This window comes from Belonocnema kinseyi, chromosome 2, assembly GCF_010883055.1.
Source record: "Belonocnema kinseyi isolate 2016_QV_RU_SX_M_011 chromosome 2, B_treatae_v1, whole genome shotgun sequence".
Lineage (NCBI taxonomy): Eukaryota > Metazoa > Arthropoda > Insecta > Hymenoptera > Cynipidae > Belonocnema > Belonocnema kinseyi.
The window spans coordinates 182110562-182123115 of NC_046658.1; the positions used below are offsets into that span (position 1 = coordinate 182110562).

General features: G+C 33.2%; 1 protein-coding gene across 1 annotated transcript; it reads right to left on the reverse strand.

The window, feature by feature from the left end:
• Nucleotides 1-1202: 1202 nt before the first annotated feature.
• Nucleotides 1203-1613, reverse strand: LOC117183079 (secreted RxLR effector protein 161-like). The gene has a single exon (XM_033376237.1). It carries the CDS (start codon nt 1611-1613, stop codon nt 1203-1205), a length of 411 nt encoding a protein of 136 aa, XP_033232128.1.
• Nucleotides 1614-12554: the final 10941 nt, after the last annotated feature.

The window sequence follows — 12554 nt, forward strand, 5'->3', positions numbered from 1 at the left end:
GGTTCTTCACTTGAGGTAATATGGTACATGGGGTAATATCGGGGCATATCGGCATATCGGGGCATATAGCCGCGACAAAAAGTGGCTTTGAAATATTAGAATGTAGCCATCCTAATTCGGACTTGAGAGAATAAGCATAATAATAATAATATTGATACTCATATTCTTCATGATAAAAAATATATTCGGGAGTTACTATCACAGTGATACAAAATTTACTCAATCCTCGTTAGCTCAGGTGGATTAAATACGTATTTTTAATCCTTTTTACATATTCCTGGAATTTATATCAGTTTTTTGAAGTTTTAAATGGGTCGTTATGGCAGCCACTATATCAATTTTTCTTGTAAGAACCGCACTTCCCCAAGATCTTAAACATTATGCAAATACTGTTATCAATTTAAACGAATTTCATAAATTAGTATTCTCGTTGAAAATAAATAACTAAATGCAAATATCTCTAAAGAGAAGATTTGACATTTACAATGTATGAGATAACAGCTATAGGATATAAAATAAACCAAGAAAGTACAAGAGTATTCTTAAGATTCATTTATAATTCAAAATTTTCATTAGTATACTAATAGGTATTTCCCTAATTAGAAAAGATGAGGATTGTTCATAATATCGTCCTCGCCTCGGCTTTTATCCTCAATTCTATTGGTGAGTATAATAATAAAATATATCTACAATTTAAGGAATAGGTATTTTTGAAGCTACGCGTAAATCAGAAATTCAATTATTTTATAGGAAATTTTATTATAATAATGAATAAACGATGTTTAGCAGAAACTAGTATTTATTGAGAAAAAAACAACATTGAGGTTCAATACACGGAGAATACAACTGCTCGTTTGACGCGACGGTCTTGAAAAGAAACGCAAGTAACAGAATGATTATTTTGTTAGCGGTTTCGTGAACATATCAGCTAAGTGTTCTTTTGACGCAACGTAACTGATGCTAATAATTTCTCTATTTAAAATATCGCGTACAAAATGATATCGCATATCTATGTGTTTCGAACGCTTATGGAACTCGGAGTTTTTTGCTAACATGATCGCGGATTGATTATCAACAAAGAGTGAAATACTCGCGCATGAAAGTTTCAAGTCATTTAAGATTCGGTATAGCCAAATAGCTTCTTTGGTTACATGTGCTAGGGCGATATATTCTGCTTCGGCAGTTGACAATCATACGACGCTTTATCGTTGGCTGGACCACAAAATCGGTCCACCATTTAATTCAAATACGAAACCGCTTCTTGATTTTCGCGTCTCTAAGCATCCTGCGTAATCAGCATCAGTGTAACCTCTGATTTCGCAGGAGCTCCCACTATTTCCGAAAACTCTCCCGAGATCACAAGTACCGGATAAATATCTGAGTATTTGTTTCAAAGCAGAATAATGTGTGCGATTGTGAGCATCAAGGAACTGGCTCAGGTAATTAACTGCGTACTCGATATCGGGGCGGCACACTCTTGCTGCGAATAGTAACACGCCTATTGCTTCACAGTAAGGAACGTTTCCACTCTCATTCTTGTTTGTTTCCTCAGAACATTTACAAAGGTAAAGTCCAGGTTCGGCAGGTATACTTGATGATTTTACTTCACACATACCAAAACGATCAACCAACTTTTCAATGTATTTTGGCATACTTATTTTAAGAGTGCGCTTAACACGATTCCGCTCGATTTCAAACCCGATGTATTCATTTGCTTCATCGATAGTAATTTGAAAGTTACTCCGAAGGTAGCTAATTACTTTATCAATCGCGTTTACGTTTTTGCTTATAACGAGCCCATCCTCTACGTACAATGCTAAGTAAACAATTGAATTACATACGTTACCTACAAACACACACTTGTCACTTTCAATGCTTCTGAAATTGAAGTCTTCCAGGAATCAAACGAACTTCTCGTTCCAACATCGCGAAGACTACTTCACGCCGTATAAACTGCGTTGTAGTTTGTAGACCTGGTTCTTTCCTCTTGACCTACTTCCTCTTCCATAGTTGACTGCTGGCACTCTTGAACTGCTTCCTCTTCGACAGCTGGCTGTTCTTCGTCAAGGCTGGCATCTTCGTATTCCTCATCATCGCTCGATGATTCAGGTTCTTCAAATTCTTGATTTTTAGAAATTTGTTGCTTTTCTATTAAGTCAATATGCTGATTGAACTCAATTCTCTTCCTGTCGAGGTACACTTCTTGTCGTACACTGCTGCTTTTTTCGTTGAAATCTACGTCACTGCTTGTGCAGATTTTCCTTGCTTCTTTGTCCCAAAATCTGTATTTTGAAGATTCGCCGGCGTATCAAACAAGAATCAATTTTTTGCTTTTCTCGTAAAACTTCTTCCTTTTTTCTTTTGGGATGTTTAAATATGCATCGCTGCCAAACACGCCTGTTTTATTTCGGGTTTACGTCCAAATCACTTCTCGAAAGGACTTTGCGTGTCACTTCCTCGCTGAATAGTTCTGTTTAGCAGCAAACATGCTATGTTTACAGCTTCAGGCCAGAGGTACAGACTTACCTTTTTATTTACGATCATCGATCTTTCACTTTCGGTGATCGTTCTAATATCTCTTTCCGCTTTTTCGTTTTGTTTATGGATGTACGGGCTCGAGAATTCTTGAATAATCCCTTTCTTTTTCAAATGATGCTGGAAATTTTCAGAGGTATATTCAGTTCCGTTATCAGATCGAAATATTTTTATTCTATTTTTGGTTTGGTTCTTTATTAAAGCCTTAAATTCTTTAAATCGCTTAAATACTTCTGTCTTGTGTCTGAGAAAATACACTTTCCTAAAACTGGTGCATTCATGTTTGAATATTAGGAAATACCTAGTTCCATGTGGCGATTCTATATTCACAGGTCCACAGAGATCACTGTGTATCTTTTCTCCTGGCTTAAATTTGCATTCGCGATTTAATGATTTGTGCGACTTGCGTGTTTACTTCCCCATCATACACGACTCACGGAAGAAATCATCTTTTTCAATGATGAAATCCTTAGAGTTTATCAATTTTCTCATTTGCATAAGAGCGCCTATATTCACATGGCCCATTCGCTCATGCCAGAGCTTATTCATTGCTTGAATTTTTTCCTGAGAGATGTTGCATTCAGCTTAAGGGATAATCACTTGAAACATCATTTGAAATAAATTTCCGCGTTGTCCTCCGAGCGATGAGAGTTTTCCCTCGCGGTCACGCACTTCGCATTTTTTTTGTACGCGTGGAAAGAAAACTGCTTGTTTGTTACAGTTGTAACCGAGAAAAGATTCTTCTTTAAATCCGGAATATACAACACATTACTTAGTGCTCTCGCCATCTGCTGACCGTTTACTGCCTCACGGATTCTTACGCTTAAAATCCCTTCAATAGGCAACTTTTTATTGTCGGCCATTTTAACGGAATGCTTCTCTGTAAGTATCTTCAAGGACGTAAAAAATTCAATTCTAAATGTCATGTGATGAGAAGCACCCGAATCTGCTAGCCAGATGTTTTCATCGTGCTCCGTTTTTTCTGTCCAGAGCGCTTTGACTTCACAGAAATAGGGTTCTCATTCCGGGCTGGTTTTCTGCTTTTCTTTGTTTGCACTTCGTTTTCTTCTTAAGAGCAGCTATGTAAGTTTTGCGTTTTGCGTCCTCGTTAATATAAGTCCAGCATATAAATACATATATAATACCAGCATATAAATCATGGAGCTTTTTCCATATTTGAGCTGAAGTCGTGCAGTTTATCAGATTCTGACGTATGTTCTTCATTACCGAATTCAACAGGAGCACTGAAGTTTTAGAAGATTCCTTTTTCCATTTCTGCCAATCTGCGGGTTGCTCCGTTTTTTCGGTTCCTGTGTTTCTACGGTACTATTATAAAACACTGATCTGCTCTTGTTACTTAAGCCTCTAACTTTCGCCATGTAAGCCCAAAGTTCTTGTATTAAGAAAAAGCCGTTTGTTGCGCTATCAAACGTCCGCTTAAGAAATCGGAAGCTCCTCTAACATGATGAAGATATATCTGGATAAAATCCGGGCTGAAAAGAGGACATCTAGTGTTCATCTTAACTGCCAGTTGACCCCTTTATTTTTTCCGGAAACAAATCCCTTACTCTGTCTACGATTGTACCCTTGATTTTTGAGATGATATCCATATTGATTATCTCCAAATCATACTCCGAACCGCAGTCGATGTTCTTTAGACTCTCAACCACTCTTGGTTCTGCAGTTATTACAAGTTGGGGAGCTTGTCTACTCTCTTCGACGTCGATAACCTTCCATCCTCGCATTTTAATGGATGAGTTTTCGATTGCTATATTTTTAAGTACTGCTGTTGATTACACAATACATTAGGAATCCAAGCCAGCAGTTTTACTGGCCTTGGGAGGTACTTGCTATCAATCACTTGGATCTTAGCTCCCACCCAAGGTTGTAATCTGCCAACAGCTTTAATGAGCCGTGTTCGAGATACCGTCCCAAAATATGACTCTAAGGGTATCATTTTTGAAGCTACCACATTCAAATCTTAGAATGACAACTTCAGGTTGCACCCTATCGATTTTTTTCATGAATGCCGCTTTAATTGCCTTGGCCTGGTCGTCATCGAGTTTAGTTATTGAAAACCCCTCGGCGACTATGGCCACTTTCAGGTTAATTTGAAGAGCCTAGCTATATGAGACTTTTTGACTTCTTAGTTCAGCCGCATTTTCTTCTGTTGCCTGATTTTATTCGCTGTGCTTCTAACAGAATAGCCTCTTTTTGTAGTCCCCATCTGGCTACATTTTGCGTTCGATTGATTTAAGAATTCACGTCTTAACCTCTTCCTAGCAGCGCTAATCAATCTAACTCATCATAGTTCTTCCATTTGGTTTGATTCCCAGGCATTAGTATCGCCAGGGTTATTCCCAAATGGTTCGCCACTTATAGATTCAAAAGTACTTCATAAGGTTCCTTCGGTGATTTCCAAAGTAGTGGCAAAGTGTCAGGGACAGGGTCACTCTACACCCATTGCTTAGGTGGGCGATCACATTGACTAAAACACCTAATTAATATCTGTTCTTAGGCCACCATACCAACGGAAAGCTGTTGCTTAGTCGCTTTGCGGGCGGTAGGCCATTCCTGTCCTGATTCCAAACTGGATGTCGGTCCGAGAAAGACTTAGACTCAGCACTTCAGCAAGCCCTTGTTAGCTAGACTCTTTAAATTAAAATTAAAATTATTTCTTGAAAAAAGATCCTACTCTTTCTTTACTCAATTGGTGAATAAACCACACTACTTCTGATTTCCGGCCAGGTTCTTTTCCAATTGAGCTATAAGAGGAATCAGAATAAAAACTCTTAATTCAAGAAAATAACGATAATTTTTAGCTAGGTGGTAATGGTACAATTAATTATTATAAATAGAGTGAAGAACGAGTAGGCTCTTTTTATTTAAAGGAATAATTTTAGTTTTAATTTGAAAAAATGATTTTCCATCTAGTCCGATTAAGACGTTAAGCATTTTCTGTTATTGAAGATTCTTAACTTTATCGGTATTGTGGATTTTATGCCTTCATGGTTTGGAGGGTTATCGACTCTTTAACCCGTTTATCATACTACAATCATACATATCAGGATAAACCGTTTATGGGGATCCTTTAATCTCACCCAGGAGAGTCCGTTTAACTCCCTTATCCCACACGTTTAAGCCTTCCTTCCAACTACAAGGCATGACTGTTCCTACGGGAAGGTTTTGCACATCCTTAGAGTAAACGTGCAGATAAATTAAACAGTTCGAAATTCCTCATAAACAATTATTCCACAAAGTTAAGAGGAGCTACTCAAATTTCACGAACTTAAGACTCTACTTTAATTTAAAAGTCAAGACAAAAATCTTAATGCCGTGTCATCAATCTTAAGGTTAAAATTCCCCCTCAAACATCGAACGTATTGTGTGACACTTGTCAGTCAAAACATCTGCCTATACATCTTAGTGTGAATAATACTGTTCACTCATAGTTCATTTTATGAAAATTTTGGTTCTTTTTAATTCAGCCAAGAAAACAATATTTCTGGACATTTTTCGTTTTTTAAGTATAGACTTAATTTTTTTATATAGGAAATGGGAAATATTGGTCAATAATAATGAGAAGGACATTAAAAAAAGTTACAGTCTTATTAGGAAAGTGAAAAGCGACAAGTGTCGATTAGTAAATCATACTCTAACAGTTCATGAACTGTCTAGACATTTTAAGGAATGTCTAATTACACTAAGAGTCTGTTACAATAGTGAATTTCTAATCAGAGAATTTCTAATTGTAGAATATCAATTTAGTTGTATTCAATTATTTAACGTATTCGCCTAAAATTGTAGAATTTTTTGATAGCACATATTGTGTTAAAAAAAACGAAGACGGCATCTCAACTTGCATTTTCGATTTTTTTGTTCCATTTTTATTGATATAAAATTTGATAGTATAATATTCAGTTTTACAATATGACAATAGCGAGCAGGATATAGAGTTACTATTGCAAGAATTACCATTGTGAATATTAAGCTGTGAAGTTACTATGTTTATTCTAATATAAAATAATTGATTTAATAATTGCACTTATACCAAAATAAACGTCTTATAATCCCTAGGACGTACCTTATATTTTATTCTAAGCTGAAACAGAAAAAAATCTTGTTAGAAGAAATCAATCCTGGCGGGAATTGAACACGGGTCTCCGGGGCAGCAGAACGGAGATATTTTCCTGTGATAAAACAAATTATAAGATTTAGGACTTTTATCATCCTCAGGAACTTCAGAAAGTGTAATGACATCATTCGGTACTGAATCGCGAAACACTAAATTTAATTGTTTTTTTTTTCATTGCACCTTTCCATTGAAAATGGTAATTTTTCTTACCTTTTTTGCAACTTATGTTATTTTAACTGTTAGTTATTGCAACTGGGACTGGGACTCGGGCTTGTGCTTCATTCTCATATCGGATTGATTAAGAAAATCAAATTGATTCAGAATAGTTAATTTCAAATTTAACACTTGAAGAAGCAGTTAGCAAAAAACATTCAAAGAATATTAAGCTAATTTTACATATCAATCATAAACAACTTTCTTTTTTGTTACAACTTCTATTAAGACAAAAAATTGAAAATTCTGAAAAGGCATGTTAGTATTTCAATATAAAATAATTTGTATTGAATTTGTATTTGTATAGAATTGATAGCCATTTATAATTTGAAAGCAGATATTGCAGGTATTGGTTTTATGTAAAATTTCACTTTGTCGGTTTTCATCAAATCTACACTTTTTGAGACACACTTAGTCAGAAAAAAACGATTTTTACGAAGGTGTTTATCTGTCTGTCTATCTGCAGTCTGTATTCTGTAGGCACGATAACTTTCGAAAAATGTATCAACTTGGATTCTGCGTTGGCACACTTTTTTAAGGCCTATAAAGAAAAAAGAAGTTATTCACAATACTCAGAAGCTCAAACAAGTTATTCAAATGACTTTTTCATAGAGCATCTATTGACACGTAGGTAGGTAGGTTTTACAGGTACCTCAACCCAAATTTTTAATAGATTTGCTATGAAAAATAATATGCATTACTAGGAATGTAATACAACGATCGTAACTCGTGTGAAGGCTTCATTCTCAAAATTCATAGTACTGAGAAACTTAATTCATATATCCTTATGACTTTTTTCTGTAAAAAGAAAATGATCAGAGTTAGAGCCTTTTCAAAATACAAAAAAAAACTAAAATGAAAATTTTTTTGAAAAAACGACACAAGGTACAAAGTAAAATTAACAGACAAAAAATGTTCGCCTAAAAAGATCTATAAATTTATTATTAATCATTTTTAGATAAGACGAATAGATTTTCTTTCAACTGTAAAAAATAGGATTAAAAATAAAAAAATTAAATTTTTTGAAAAAGGACAGAAAAGACGAGAGAGGACATAGGATCCTATATAGGACCCTATATATGTTCCTATATTAGGCCCTATACAGATGCGCAGTATTTTTATTTAATAGTAAAAAACAAGATTAAAAATAAAAAAATTATAAAAACAAGGCAATAAGAATAAATATGTTTCAATTTCCATTCATATTATGAATTGTAATGAAATAAATTTATTCAAATGATACGTGTTTCAGCGCAGCTTAGAATACAATTTAAAGCAAAATAAAAAACAAATATAAAAATAATCATGATAAATACAATTTGCTCTTTATTTTGCAATTTTTAAATAAGCAATCAAGTATACAATTTGATATTTTGGACAAAATCGAGTGGGAAGCACGAGATACATGATGCCCCAATAATTCATTTGTTTATTAAATTTTTCTTTAAAAAATCATAAAATTGATCAAAAAATTATAAATATTGCTGAAATTGTCATCAAGCTCCCAACTGAAAAGACTGCAATTGAAAAAACAGAGTTTTTTGTCGACAAACGCCCAAAGAACGAATTTTTAAAATAAATTTGTTTAAAACATCATAAGATTAATCAACAAATTATGAATTTTGCTAAAATTATTATAAACTTCCGAATTGAAAAAAACTGACATTAAAAAAAACGAATATTTCTGTCGAAAAATGCCTGATCACTGCATTTGTATATTAAATTTGTTTATAATATAAACAATTACAATCAGAAGAGAATTTTTTTACATGAGAATGTTTCGATCCCAATTTCTTGCAACATAACTTGAAAAAATGTGTATTGAAGGAAAATCGTAAAAAAAAATTTTCAACAAATAATTTGTTAATAACAAATTTTTAAGTATATTATCTAATATTGGAATATCCTGAGCTAATGGTATATTATGCAACGTAAGCGATTTCAACCATTATACTGTTATTAATAAGCACCGGGAACGTCAAATAGAAAAAAGGCCATTTTCTCGCCATATTTGTTTATTTATAAAAAAAATTGAAAACCTAATTAAAAAATCAGACTGGACAACTCTCTTAAAAATCTTATTAGCTTTTTTTCCAATTTTTTTTATCGAAATCGGTGATGATTTGTGGGCTGTACGGTATTCTGAACCAAACAATTCATTTTTCTTTCTAATGTGTTTTTTGGAATTTTGTAAATGCTATAACTCTGGCAAATTTGAGTTTTATAGAAAAAAATTATTAGGATAAATTGTTCATCTGTTTGAATACCATGAACATCCGTATAGATTATTTTTGAATTTTGCAAAAAGTGGTCTTAAAAACTTTCAAAATACGCTCACTTTTAGAATTTTTATCCAAAATGGCTGACCAACGAATTTGGCATTTAGCTTAGGACACTAAAAAAGTTTATCAAAGGCCAATCTAATAGATTATTTTGTTCGAAAGTCATCGCGCTCATAGACAGACAGACATAAAGACAGACAGACACATTCGTAAAAACCTGTTTTTCGGATTCAAAGGGTCTCAAACCGTGGACATTCGACAAAAACAAGGGGGGGGGGATCAAATCTTACACAAATCTAATACCTTCTCTTGATGAGAATGTAAAACAGCTTATCGCGCAAACATCCTTTAATGGCTTTAAACTTGCCTCACAATATTACGATGAGGAGTTTATCTTATACCAACACACGTCTATCTACTTTGAAAAAAAATGTAACCCTCTTTTTTTTGTTGCAGAGTTCGGTTCACAATTCGACTGCTTACCCAATGGAGACCTTATTCCTGACCATCCTCGCTGCAAGCCTTTATCTTATCTTGACAGGCAAGAGTCTCCTGAAAGGTCTCTTTCTGCAGCCAAAACTTCTATTCGCGAGAGATCTCTTTCTCCTGCCCTGACTGTTCTTCGTGTCAGGTCAAGGTCTCCTACTGCTGAACTTCATTCTCCTGTTAGAAATCTTTCTCCTGACATGCCTTCCTTTCGTCTGCGATCAAAATCTCGTCCTACCGAACTTAATTCTCATATCAGGCCTGATCCGCCTTCCAAGCCTCGTCTTCCTGCCAGGTCCAGGTCTCCTTCTGCCAGAAATCTTTCTCACGTACTTCGATATCCACATGAAAGACTGAGATTTATTCGTCTTATTCCCAACACGAATCCGCTTAGGCTGTTCGAAATTCGAAAATACACTTTTCCTGCCAATAAATCAATTCGATTGCGTTCAGCTGGAGTAAATAGCTTCAAGCCCATGCCAACTGAAGAACAAAATGTTTTAACAACATCCACTGGCGACGTTTTTGGATTAATGGATGGTTCTAGATATTTTCTTGGAATATATACAGACAAATATTCCTATGACATACGAGTAAAAATAAACATGGACAGTGGCGCGATTAATAATATGACCCCAGAAGAATGCGCGGAATCTCCCATAGGCAATCATAAACCAATCTCAAAAAATTATAAAATAGTAGATCTAAAGAACATTCCTCCATGTTAATACTTTTCATGAAATCTCATATTTTACCATCTGGGCGACTTTATTTCAATTTTGAAACTCTGTGCATGCAATTTTTTATTGCATACTCGGTCATTTTTAACAGCGTTTCTTTTGGGGTTCCTCCTACCTACCCTATCTATTTTACAGTTACTTTAAGATTTAGTATAAATCGAAAAAAAAATATAAACGAGTTGTGTGAAAAATGATGTAAGGATTGCATTATGTTTAGACTATCATATTCGAAAATAACGCAAATTAATATCCGAGGGCAGTTTTATGTACTATATTATATTAAATAAATCCTGTAAAAGCTTCCACTTTACAAAAAATTCAGAAATAGAACATTCTTCCTTGAAGCTTAATAAAAATGTTAGAAATTAAATATTATCCTTCTTCCAAATCATTTAATATTGAAAACAAAAATTTCTTCGTTTTAAACTCAATAAAATTGTTAAATGAAGTTTTTCTTTAAATTCGGTAAAAAATTGAAATTCTTTTTAGTCACTCACAAAATAAAAAGTTTTCAAACAAAATAATTAAAGCTTTAACGTTTAAAGTTGAAAATCAACTCGTTGAAATTGTAACAATTCGAGGCTTTATTTTTTTCAAATTCATTTTCAAATGATTTATTTTCGAACATTTGATTTATAATTGCTAATTTTGAATAAACACACAAATATCTTTCAGTATAAAAAAAAGAATCTTCTCCTTAATTAGAAAATTTGATTTAAAAAATTGATAAGTTATGAACCCATTAACTAGAAAAAAATCTCAAAAGAATAAATTATAAAAAATTGTGAAACTTCCGGGCAAAAAATAAACTCACTGTAGTTTTCCGTTTTTTCTGTTCACAAAAAATTCCCGCAATTCTATTCAAACTTTTGCTCGAAATTGATTGGTTTTTTAGCGAAACACAATGAGAGACCTCCGATTAGCATGATTGATTGATTATTCATTTAGATAGAATTCATATTAAAATTTACGAAATTTAAATGAGATTAAAATCAAATTTAAAATCCTATTTAATGTCCAATAATCAAGTTAATGTGCAAAATTCTTGAAAAGTCACAACAACAAAAAATTTCTAAAAAATAATCATAAAAGTTTTTACACTCATACAGCACCCTTATTAAGGCAAGAGAAATCTGAGCACGTAGGAACAAGAACGAAACTATGCGTTTCGTTAATGACGGGAATCGAAAGACCAGATGTAAAGGTTCATGTGTAGGTTTGTTTCAAGGATACTCCGAGGTTTGTATATGGAAATTTTCCGTTGGGTAAGTACTGGATCTTTCTGAAACCTAAATCCTTGTAGAATATGTAAACAAATTTTTTAATCACCTTTTAAAGGGATTTTCAGTTTTTTACTTTTTATGTGATGTTGAACATTGAATATTCAGTATCTCGGAAAATATTGTTTCAATAAAAAAAAGGTTATTTAAGAATTATACCTTTAAAATACATAAAGAAATGCCATTAAAATCAATTAACAAGAATTTTATCAAATTTTTTAACTTAGTGTTATGTAAATTATGATATCAGCTTTAACGAATTTCGTAATTAAAGATTGTACTTGAAACAGACTCTATTTAAATGTAAATATCTCTGAATGGTAGAACCAACATTCACAATCCATGTGATAAGGACTACAGAATATAAAATAAAGCAACGAAGTACTAAAATATTCTTTAGATACATGTATGGTTCGAATTCTTAATTAGTGTATCAAACAATTAAAATAATAATTAAAATATGAAGATTGTTAATACGCTTGTCTTAAGCTTGGCGGTTATCCTCAATTCTATTGGTGAATATAATAATACAATATGTCATTAATTTATATATATATAACCTCACAAGCCGAAAAAAGCTTGGGGATCAAATAAAAGATCACAATTCTTGCAAAATAATAAGAAATATTAACAGAGTTAATATTCTTTTTCCTTTTTTTTACATAAAATTTATCAAAAGTAATTAAAAATGGGCTTAATTTAATGCAGTAATGTTCAATAGAATACAAGTAAAATTATTTTATTATACGGAGGAAATTATTATAATTACTTACACGGAGAAAATCCATTGGGGTCGAATTTCGCAAAATTTGTGTAATGCTGGGACATCGAGGCATTAGGGAGAAAGTTTTACTATTTTTAGTACATTTGAAAACATTTGGCG

Bases quoted from the DNA above. Each gene is read 5' to 3' on its own strand.
- LOC117183079 (XM_033376237.1), bottom strand. From the start codon at position 1,613: ATGTGTGAAGTAAAATCATCAAGTATACCTGCCGAACCTGGACTTTAC.